This window comes from Mus caroli, unplaced genomic scaffold (assembly GCF_978045245.1).
Source record: "Mus caroli unplaced genomic scaffold, Mus_caroli_1 scaffold_9, whole genome shotgun sequence".
In the NCBI taxonomy this organism is placed as follows: domain Eukaryota; kingdom Metazoa; phylum Chordata; class Mammalia; order Rodentia; family Muridae; genus Mus; species Mus caroli.
In genome coordinates, this window is record NW_028227264.1 from 129,665,945 (window position 1) to 129,678,196 (window position 12,252).

Genomic DNA, 12,252 nt, shown 5'->3' on the forward strand with positions numbered 1-12,252 from the left:
AGCGCAATGAAGAGAAATGTCTTCTATGGAAGAGAAGGGATTATTAAGTCTGGGACTCATATTTGAGAGCCAATAGTAGGCCTGCCATGATTAAACTCAACAGCTTGGTGAGTACAGTTATGCCTCCACAGATCAATCCACAGACTCAATCACCAGAACTGAATCCCTCCATAGTCCTTTCCCCAGCCATGGCAAGAGAGGGAAAAGCAAGACACCACCTAGAGCACAGAATGAAAGCTCCCAAGGACTGTGCTTTGGATTCAGAACCAGGCCTACCTAAGGAGATGCTCCTCCAAAGAGAAACCGAAGCATTTCATCCCTAGGTCAGAATTTTTGTTGGGTGCTCTAACTGGTGAACCCTGAAGCTCATGGGAACATATGTATTTTGGCTTGGACCATCATCAGTGCTTTCACTTAATGAATCTAGACCACTATTCCTTTCATAGAGATTGTCCAGGTTGTTTTGGCTATTAAACTTTGGTATGATCCAACTTAGCATTAGCCTAGGCAGCCTGGAGAATCTGTAGTCTCTCCTCTAGTCTTAGACAGCACAGCTATTTTCATGTCAGTGAGGAAAACTGTCTTTAAGAGCTACCCCATATAACACTGAGACAAAGTGAAGCAAGACCCTATAGTAGAATTAAATATTACCAGCTGTGCTATGAGCCTGCATACACCCTGAAACTATAGGCCTTTGTGGTTGTGAGATTCATGAGATTCACTTGCAATCCAGGTTAGCAGTTGGGAACCAAAGGACTGCTATCAGCATTAGTACCAAACCTAAAAACGCCCATATGCAGTCAACTCTCTATGTACTAAATAATATTTTATTATTTATATAATTTAAAGTTTATCTAATGCAAATAGTAAACTATTATATAAATGAACTATGTGTTTCAATTAACAGGAAATAATGCTTTCATAACTTGTTCCAAATATCACTTTATAAATTAACCCATGCAATTATTTTTATGGAATAAGCTTTCCTGGAGTACTTTTAGCCTATATAGTTACCAAATTATAATTATCAAAAACTTTTAAAGAATATTACTACATGTTTCTTTAAGTAACTGTTCCTTAATTATTTATGTCTATTGTATTTGTGTCTATATGCTTATAGTCAAAACAATTTTGAATTACATATTTCAATAATAGAAAGATATTTTGATCTTGTATAAAAGAAAATTAAAATAAAAATGCATGATAGATTAGTTTCTAATACTGGCCAAGTTAAAATTACACATAACTAATTGTAGATATTCATTATTAAAATTTCTTTTCTGCTTTAGGTAAATCATGTAAATATGTTTTTTTTGTTTGGTTGGTTGGTTTTTGTATTTGTTTTTGTTTTTTGATTTTTGTTTTTCAAGACAGGGTTTCTCTGTGTAGCCCTGGCTGTCCTGGAACTCACTTTGTAGACCAGGCTGGCCTTGAACTCAAAAGTCTGCCTGCCTCCCAAGTGCTGGGATTAAAGGCGTGTGCCACCACGCCTGGCTGTAAATAAGTTTTATTACCTTTATGAAGCAGAAAATATTTTTCTAAGTACTGCTCCAAAGGCTTGTTTAACTTGCTTATTCCTCAGTGTATAAATGAATGGGTTCAACAAAGGGGCAACTGAAGTGTTGAGCACAGCTATTCCTTTGCTCAAAGTCACTCTTTCATTTGCTGAAGGCTTTATGTAGATAAGTATGCAACTCCCATAAGTGAGGGAAACAACAATCATGTGAGAAGAACAGGTGGAAAAGGCCTTTTTCTTTTGCTGAGCAGAAGGGAATTTCATAATTGTCTTGACAATGTGAGCATAAGAAAGGATCACTATTACTAATGTGACAATGAGTGTCATGAGAGCTAAGATGAAAGCCATCACTTCTAGTAACTTTGTGTCTGAGCAAGAAAGTTGTAGGAGAGGAGACACATCACAAAGGAAATGGTCAATGATATTTGAAGCACAGAAATCCAAATCAAGGCCAATAATCAGTGGTGGGAAAATAACCAGGAATCCAGTTACCCAAGAACCCAGGACAAGCTGATGACAAACGTTACTGTTCATGATAGATGCATAATGCAAGGGTTTGCAGATGGCAATATAGCGGTCATAGGACATGATAGCCAAGAAGAAAAACTCTGTGGCCCCCAAGAATATATAAAAGAATAATTGACACACACAGCCACTATAGGAAATTGTCTTTTCCTTTGTTACAATAGTGATTAAAAATCTGGGAATGCAGGTTGTTGTAAATAAAATTTCCAAGAAAGAGAAATTACGGAGGAAAAAATACATTGGTGTCTTGAGAATGGGATCTAGCAGAGTGAGGGCAATGATAGATAAATTCCCTAGCATACTCAGCAAGTAATTTAGTAAAAGAGACACAAAAATCACAGTCTGTAACTGAGGATTATCTGTCAGTCCAAGAAGGATAAATTCTATCTGTCTTGTATGGTTCTTCATTTCTCTTTGTGATATCATTCAAGTTCTAAAATAAAAAGATATATATAAATTAAAATCCACACGAGTATATGTATAGACAGTAAACAATAAATAACAGGATCCATATTCCTTAGCACAGCCCTTTCAAATATAATATGCATGGATACTAGAGATATGGTGATGACTATATAAGACTAATTTTCCAGTTAATGTAATAGAGAATTCAACTCATCATTGGAGACTGATCTGAGAAACTTGTTGTTTTTTTCGAGACAGGGTTTCTCTGTATAGCCCTGGCTATCCTGGAACTCACTTTGTAGACCAGGCTGGCCTCGAACTCAGAAATCCGCCTGCCTCTGCCTCCCGAGTGCTGGGATTAAAGGCCTGCGCCACCACCACCCGGCAGATCTGAGCAACTTGTAAGAGCTTAGGTGTTTTACTTTTTCTATTTAAATTTTGACTTAATTGTAACTAAGTATTAATCTAAGAAAATATTAAATATCTGTATTGGGAATAAAAAGAATCCATTAAATAGTATATTACTCTTTTATCTAAGGGTAATTATGTCTACAATAAATTGAAATCTATAGTTTAATTGGTAGCCTTTAATTTTCATGCTGAAGTATATGTCTTGTTACCTCTTGTAGCTTTTCTGTGAAGTTCAGACAATATCATAGAGTAATATAATCAAGAAATTAAAGTTTAAATGCAAAACAAATAATAGATAAATATAAAACTATTTAAAGAGATTATAAATATTTACAAAAATAAAACTTGAATGTCTGTATTAGATATAGGTTGTATATTATAACCTTTAGTAAAAGATAAAATGCAATCACACTATTTAAGTCTAAATAATTATTTAGATACTTTTAAAAACAATTTTATTTAGGTAATATAGTGAAAAACATCATAAATATGCAATTAATGAAAAGTGTTCAATAGTATTTCAGGAGCAGATTTCCAAAGTACTTTTTAAAAACAGTATGTTTTGTAAATGTCTGAAACTTTGATGTATTTAAGACATCCACAAGTCTGATATCCTACAAAACTGATAACTAACACTTAAAAGTAAAACATCCTCACAGTAGATTTAATCTATAGTTTCATTACATAATTAGCATAAGTCTTATCAACATTAAATATATTACATCAAAGAAAAAGATCAAATCTTGTGTTGTTAGCTCAGATATTTTCATACTAGGAAGACAAACTGTGGGTTTACTGACTGATATATCTAGTCATGATTTCAGCAAAATTGTGTCTCATTTTAATATCTTGATTAAAGTTTTATTATTACTTTCTAAAATTACTAAATTATTTTCAAGTAAACTTAAAGATAACCAAAATTTGGGAGATTCAAAATATTCTACATTGACTTTTCATGTCTTAGTAGTAACCAACAATTCTGTAATTGACTTAAAGTCTACTCAGCAGGAAGGGAGTCTACTTAATGTTTGGTACTGAAAACCTAGTCAATTACCCAGGAATGGTGAGGTTATGGATCTTAGAGGAGAATCTATTACAGCCACTTTACTAGACCCACTTTACTAGACTTGCCTGATTACCAACTGCATTAAATGTTATCCTTATTCACATAGGTAAGTGTAGCTTTCACCCATCATCACAGAAAATATTTGCAGTGGATTGAGGCCACCACAGAAAACCACACTGGTCACAATTGAGTACAACTGTACTTGCAGTGTCCAGCTCCCAATAGATACATAGAGAAGGCAACCCTTACAGGTAAGGCTCAAGGGATTTACCAGAACAGAGACAAAAACATTTTAAGATCCAGAGACCAGGAAGCTTACTTGTGTCTTATAGAAATTACAGGGAAGCTACATCAAAAATAGAGTTTTGAAGAAAGATTTAATTCATTACCTCATTCCTTGATCTTTTCTTCATTTGACACTTTTCTTTTTACAAATATATCCATCTTCTTTCTCAGCAAAACAATTTAGCATTTCTGTAATCAAACGTGGGTATCCCACTATTTTCAAAGATAGGAAAAAGATATTTGTTTTTCGACAACTGAATTTGGCAATTAGAAATTATCAATAAGTTATGCTTGCTCAAAATACATTGATCACAATCAACATTTCCAAAGGACTTTTTTTTGTTTTAATCATATACTAAAACATGTATATTTGATGCTCTTGTAAAAAGTGACTTCTAACTTTTCATGTTTGAATGACTTTTAACATGACTAGGTTTTCACTAATTAGCCAACAGGGGGACTATAGTTTTCTCCACAATTTTCCAGTGTGGTTTCAGGTTCAAAACCTAGAAATTCAAATATAAGTACCTGAATCAGACTTCATAACTTCTATTTTATGAATATAACATTGGTGAGAATTTACAACTGTTTTATACAATGAAAAAAATAAAAGTTTCATGATTCGGTTATTTATAATTTGAGTTTCATTGTACATGTAATTATTTTTTAAATTTTTAAATAGTATGTTGTATTCTTTGTAAATTTCATGCATTTATGAAATGTATATTGATCACATTCATTCACCACTGCTTCCTTCTATGTCACCTTAGTGTCCTTCAACTTCTCTCTTCTAAGATTAGTGTTGTCTTTTATTTTAGTTTTTGTTATGAGTAAATTATTCTTAAATGTTTTAAAGAAAATTAATGTTATTATTTTACTTACCATTAATTGCACATGTTAGCATCACCTTTCCTTGAGTATATGGACAATTATAATAAAAAGCAATTATACTCATTGAAACAATATTTAATCATGTGGACATGAAAATTAAAATAAATGAAATTTCAGATTAAATAATAGCAAGCAATTAAGATGTGAATTTTAAAAATCAAAGTGAAATTTATTTTCCATCACATCTCTGAGCATCTCAGCTCATGCCATTGATAACAAGGAAATCATTTAACCATTTTTAAAATACCAGAGATATCATGAGATAAGACATATATGCACAACTAATTTAATCTCAACTTTCATAAAAATTATTAAAGCTAAAATCATCTCCTGGAAATTAGCTAATACCAGTTCCCTGTTATTTAAAGAGTGAAATAGTCTCTCTATAAGAAATTTAAGGAACCAGTATCCCTAAGGAAAGAAAGAATAATTTTAAAACATGAAAAGCAATTTTAAAACACCGATAGGCTTTTTATATTTATCACTGAATTAAAATAAGTTATTAGCTGGAGGCTGTGATGTACTGGGGAGCAAAGTTATGAAGATGGCAAGTTCAATTCAGATTATTTACACAGTTAGACCTTGTCTCAAAAGTAAATTCTCTACTTATGATGCTGAGACAGGAGGATTGTCACAACTATCAGTTAAACCTAGATTATATAATGGCTATCAGACTTTCAAGGACCCTGATATTATCACAAAAATGTTTTTTAATGAGTATAATGATATAAAGTACTACATGAAAAATAATCACTTTGGGGACTAGGGGGTGGCCCAGTGGGGACTAGGTAAGTGGCCTTGTTATGTAAGCATCAGAACATGAGTTTGGATTCTCAAAATCCTCATCACAGCTAGATACAGTGTGTCTGTAACCTAGGGATGTTGATCCTGGCATCTCACTCACTGGTGTACCAGCCAAGCAAAAACAAGGAACTTTAGGTTCAATAAGAAATTGTGTCTCAAAATTTAGGTCAAGTCACCAAGGAAAGACTTCTTAATGTTAGCCTCTGGCTTCTATACATTCCTGTATGGGTGGATTCAGGCATACACGTGCATCATTGCCCTCAATACAAACATACTTAAATCAATACAAAAAATACTTTCAAGACTGTTGTAGAAACACTGTAGCGAGTGTGAAATAATATTGTATTCTATAACAATTACTATTTTGGAGATAATTACAAATTAATCCCTTTTGAGGAATAATTATTTTGAGGATCTATGTTTGTATTCCCAGTGTGTGAGTCATCACTAAGGCAACAACATCTGAATACCTAGAAGAAAAATTACCCCTATTTGCTTTCTGAAAAGCTATAGTGTTATATATTAATGAGTTAAATGAAACTGTACACAAATTGTGATTTTTGAAATGAATATTGGAGTAATTCTTATTATTTAGTTAGTTAGTTAGTTAGTTAGTTAACTAGTTAGTTACTCAGTTATTGTGCATGGGGTACCACAGTATGCCTGTAAGGCCAGAAGAAACTCATAGGAATAAATTCTCTTTCAGAGTATGGAACATTTATCTACCAAGCTATCTTGTAAGCCTTAACTTTGGGATAATTACTTCAATGTTCTATGGACACCTAAATAGCTTCTGGCTATTATAAATAAAGCTGCTATGAACATAGTGGAGCATGTGTCCTTATTACATGTTGGGGCATCTTCTGGGTGTATGCCCAGGAGTGGTACTGCTGGATCTTCCAGTAGAACTATGTCCAGTTTTCTGAGGAACCGCCAAACTGATTTCCAGAGTGGTTGTACCAGCTTGCAGTCCCAACATCAATGGAGGAGTGTTTCTCTTTCTCCACATCCTCGTCAGCATCTTCTGTCACATTTACACAATGTAGTACTACTCAGCTATTAAAAACAATCAGTTTATGAAATTCTTAGACAAATGGATGGATCCAGAGGATATCATCTTGAGTGAGGTAACCCAATCACACACAAAAAAATCAACAACAACAAAAACATGATGTGCACTCACTGTGGATATTAGCCCAGAAGCTCAGAATCCTTCTTAGAAGAGGGAACAAAATACCCATGGAAGGAGTTACAGAGACAAAGTTCAGAGCAGAGTCTGAAGGAACGACCATGCAGCGACTGCCCCACTTGGGGATCCATCTCATAAACATCCACCAAACCCAGACACTATGGCAGATGCCAACAAGAGCCTGCTGTCAGGAGCCTGATATAACTGTCTCCTGAGGGCCTTTGCCAGTGATTGGCAAATACAGAAGTAGATGCTCACAATCATCCATTGGACAGATCACAAGGTCCCCAATGAAGGAGCTAGAGAAAGGAACCAAGGAGCTGAAGAGGTCTGAAGCCTCAAAGGAGGAACATCAATATGAACTGACCAGTACCCCCAGAGCTCCTTGGAACTAAACAGCCAATCAAAGAAAACACATGGTGGTACATGTGGCTCTAGCTGTATATGTAGCTGAGGATGGCCTAGTAGGTCATCAGTGGGAGGAGAGACCCTAGGTCTTGTGAATGTTCTATGCCCCAGTATAGGGGAATGCCAGGACTTTAAATGAGAGTGGGTGGCTTGGGGAGCAGGGGAAGGAGGGAGGGGATAGGGTTTTTTTCAGAGGGGAAACTAGGAAAAGGAATAACATTTGAAACGTAAATAAAGAAAATATCTAATAAAAAAAAAGCAAAAGAAGTTAAAAAAAAATTGGGTGTCTCTATGTGTAGCTATAACCTCAGCCTGTGGGAGCATGGAGACAGTAGGCTGCTGGAGACTTGATGAACACTAGCCTGACTTTAATTAAGAGACCTTCTCTAAGGCAAAAAGATAGAATATGATAGAGCAGAACACTGATCTCCTTGTTTATACTATGAGACACTCATAGATATACAAGCAGTAATTTATCAAAAAAGTAAAAGAAGCTGAGAAATGATACCTGGTCTACAAATTAAACAATGCATTGAACGTAGTACATAGGTATAAGGTTGGAAGAAAGACATTTTTATACTATACTTGCCCAAGCGCAGGGAAATTCCTAATTTAAAATTTAGGCACATTTGCCTGCCTTTTTCTTTTTCAAATTCATTCCTTCTTTATAATTAATTAATTATTGATATATCAACATTTTAATATTGTTTTTATTTAGAATATAAAATATGTATGCATAAATTTCCATTAAGTTATTTACAAAAATTTATACAAGCATATACATCCATAAAAAATATAACATAAAACTGATACTTTTAAAGAAGATTTCAGATTTCTTAGTTTTTAAATTGATACATAACTTTTAATGAGCCTAAACATGGGCTAAAATTAGCAGGAGATAACTTTAAAATGATTGTTTGGCTGTCCATAAAATGGCTCAGTGAATGAAGATGTAGAGGACTTTAAATCCAGCAACATTGCTACCCTGGCAAAGGATCACATCCAAAGACTTAGGCCTGTTTGATCCTGCTGGTATACAAGCATGTCATTAATATACATATTTAATCCTTCTGGCTGGAATACAGACCTGCTTTTAGTTCATAACTTTAATCTCGATGAAGTCTAATTGAAAGGAAGACAAAGTGACAGACCAGTGAAAAATTTGACAGAATGAGTCAGAGATAAGACAGGCCCAACTCTCTTGAGAACAGACAGGAAAGAAAGGCTACTTAAGAGCAGAACAGTTCAGTTGAACTAAACTCAATCCAATTCTGTTTCTGAGTTTAGAGGCATGTTTTTCCAAGCAGAACAACTCAGTATGAAACCTGGAGAAGTAACTTTGAATCTATCAGGTTGGATAAGAGTTTTGAGCTGAAAGAGCTCAGTTGCACCAGGCAGCCAGAGTTTCAAAAGAACTAGAAAGAGAAATAAATAAAAGTCACAAATACAAAAGGTACTTTAAGCCAACCTTGACAACCAGAGTTTGAGAACCTTATAGGAGAAAGAAAAAAGACAACTACCACAGGTTTTCCTGTGCTCTCCATGGTTGAACATGGTTAAGCACACAGCCACATGTTTTAAAATTTACTTTAATAAGGGTTCTTAAATGGTTTACCCTCCCTTCTAGCTCACCATTTACCAGAGGTAGTGGAAAGGAAAGGGTAATAGGGCGAAAGGGGTTGTGGACCTGTTTAGAAATAGTTTTTTGGGTCAAATACAATATTTATTTGCTCTTAAAATCAGTAAGATCTACTTGTAAAATATAAATGCAACTTCAACCATAAAGAAATTAAGTGGTTATTTTAAGTGGAAAGTTTGACAACTTTAGAAAATTTTTTTCTATACTGTGAGCATCAAAAGTATTGGAAAGAAGCTGGTATAATATTTTTTTCAGTAAAATAAACATTGAAATTGGCAAAATACAAGTTAATATTATTTTACCTTCTTTGTACATAGTCATAAATATATGGTAGTATAATAACTTAAACATTATATATTCATCAAATATAATTTGAAACCATTTTTAATTTTAAGTGAAATTTAAAACTAAAATTTGTTAATTTTGCTTGAGTTAAGGAATCATCCTGAGGCTTTCTGCTTTCTGTGCAGACATTCTGGTAGTGAGTCTTGATGCATGTCACAACCTGAATTCTAAAAGACTACAAAGACATTGAAAAATGTCTATTCAATGAGTAGTTTAAATATCTCTACTGGAAAATATAGAAGTTTTCATGCTCACATGAAAAGATTTCACAGAAAAAGTAGCTTGAAATGATGTATGGTCTAAAGAACAAAAGTGAAAATGTGAAAATCCTCTTCAAAATTCTGCTAATATTATATGGAGTTTTTTTGTTTGTTTGGTTTGTTTTTGTTGTTGTTGTTGTTGTTTTTTATTTTTAATTTTTGATACAGGGTTTCTCTGTGTAGCCCTGCCTGTCCTGGAACTCACTTTGTAGACCAGGCTGGCCTTGAATTTAGAAATCGGCCTTCTGCCTCCCAAGTGCTGGGATTAAAGGCGTGCACCACCACTGTCCGGCTGCTAATAGTATATGAATCTCCTTTCTTCATTTACTTTATATAATTAAATAAAACATTCATTTCTTCAAGAAAGATGCAATCCTGTGTACTGTAGTAATGAATGCCTTCTTCACTTGCTGATTCCTCAAGGTGTAGATAAAAGGATTCAAAAGTGGAGCCACTGAGGTGTTGAGCACAGAAATTCCCTTGGAAATAGATACTCTCTGCTTGACTGATGGTTTAACATACATGAAGATGCAGCTGCCATATGAAATGGATATTACAATCATGTGGGAAGAGCATGTAGAGAAAGCCTTCTTCCTTTGTTCCGTTGAAGGAATTTTTAGAATTGTCATAGCAATGTAGGTGTAGGATATGATCACCATTACCAGTGTGAGTAAGAGTGTCACCAAAGCTGAGACAAATCCCATTGTTTCCAGGAGCTGTGTGTCTGTGCAAGAAATCTGAAGAAGTGGAGTTGTGTCACAGTAGAAATGATCAACAATTATGGAAGCACAGAATTCAAGATTCAAGCCTAACACGAGTGGTGGAAAGATGACAAAAAAGCCAGCAAGCCAACAACTGAGGACCAGCTGCACACAGACTTTATTGTTCATGATGGTCATATAGTGCAGGGGCTTGCAGATGGCTACATATCTGTCATAGGACATGGCCGCTAGCAAATAAAATTCTGATGCTCCAAATAAGAAAGCAAAAAACACTTGAGTCACACAATTACCATAGGAAATGGTTTTGTCCCCTGTTGCCATAGTAACAAGCAATTTGGGGATGCATGTAGTAGTGTAGGAAAACTCTAAGAAAGAAAAATTCCGAAGGAAAAAATACATGGGTGTCTTCAGGTGAGTATCCACCAGTGTGAGTGTGATGATGGTCAGATTGCCAGTGACACTGAGCAGATAGGTAAGAAGCAGGAAGATGAATAGCACAACTTTCCACTGTGGGTCATCAGTCAAACCTGCTAGGATAAAAACTGTCACCTCTGTATGGTTCTTCATTGTGACCCTCTGACTGTTAGCTGGTCTAAATAAAGTGTGGGGAAGGAGGTTATAACTACAGAACTATAATAAAGATGCATAATGCTGAAGTAAGACCAACATTTCAAATACTAGTTTTCAAAACTAGTTTTTAAAAAGACCATCTCTAAATAGGGCTGTACCAAAAAATAGGTTTTTTTTTTTTATATAGCTCTATGGTATCTGGGCAAATATCAAAGATATTATTTAAGATGTTATTGCTTTTCTCTCCTTAGTTAAAGAGGTTTGATAGAATAAAATCTTAAATGTTTGCGTTCAAATCTAAAGTCACTTGAAGAACAACACTGTTTTCCAGCTCCCACCTCATACTTTCTGTTCCTCTTCACATAATTCTCTCTCTCTCTCTCTCTCTCTCTCTCTCTCTCTCTCTCTCTCTCTCTCTCTCTCTCTCTCTCTCTCACACACACACACACACACACACACACACACACATACACACACACACAAAACATACAGAGACAGAGAGAAAGGGAGACAGAGAGATAGAGAGAGAATGGTAGCAGGGTCCATGCACATAAGGACACACATGTCATCTTCAGATTTTAGTTTAATATACTATCATCAATTACCATAACTAATCATGTTAAATACTATCACTGCTAACATTACTGTGTTCTTGTTTCAGAGGTCTAAATGAAGCCTAAGAAATAATTTCTTTTGCAGTTTAATTTCTATCTCAATTGCTTTAATTTCTATTGTAATCTTATACTCTGTATACACTCTATCCCAATACCAACTCTGGTAAAAGCCACTGTTAATAAACTATTGTGTTTGTCTTCTGCAGTGGCAGTATTGAGAATGAAATGAACCAGTATTATAAATTAATATTTGGGTAGAAAAGTTGAAATGCAAATGTTTAAGTATAGGTTTGGTTGGATTGTAGAGGCAGGGAATATCAAGACAAAGTCAAGTGGAACTCTATTGGGATAAGGAGTTTTAGAGATTAATTGTGAACTGATGGGATAAAAGGTTAGTGAATCTAAAATATTAAGTAAGAGAAACTGTTAAGTATAAACATTTTCTGCACCATTTACTAATTCTTTTACTAAATATTGGAAACAATAATGATTTTGAGATCTGTATGGTCTGCAAAGAAGGAGCTGAGTTTCAAAAGCACCATATATCATTGAGTAAATTAACAGGTTTTAGGAAACATGTAAAATCTCTGGTAAGTATTTGG

At 34.6% G+C, this 12,252-nt stretch overlaps 2 protein-coding genes across 2 annotated transcripts; both read right to left on the bottom strand.

Annotated features, from left to right (window-relative positions):
• Nucleotides 1-1,516: 1,516 nt before the first annotated feature.
• LOC110288325 (olfactory receptor 6C70-like) lies at nt 1,517-2,467 on the bottom strand. The gene has a single exon (XM_021154703.1). It carries the CDS (start codon nt 2,465-2,467, stop codon nt 1,517-1,519), a length of 951 nt encoding a protein of 316 aa, XP_021010362.1.
• Nucleotides 2,468-10,094: 7,627 nt separating this feature from the next.
• Nucleotides 10,095-11,033, bottom strand: LOC147002810 (olfactory receptor 6C74-like). The gene has a single exon (XM_085843474.1). It carries the CDS (start codon nt 11,031-11,033, stop codon nt 10,095-10,097), a length of 939 nt encoding a protein of 312 aa, XP_085699600.1.
• Nucleotides 11,034-12,252: the final 1,219 nt, after the last annotated feature.

Excerpts from the sequence above, each read along its gene's own strand:
- LOC110288325 (XM_021154703.1), bottom strand. The coding sequence starts at position 2,467 with ATGATATCACAAAGAGAAATGAAGAACCATACAAGACAGATAGAATTT.
- LOC147002810 (XM_085843474.1), bottom strand. The coding sequence starts at position 11,033 with ATGAAGAACCATACAGAGGTGACAGTTTTTATCCTAGCAGGTTTGACT.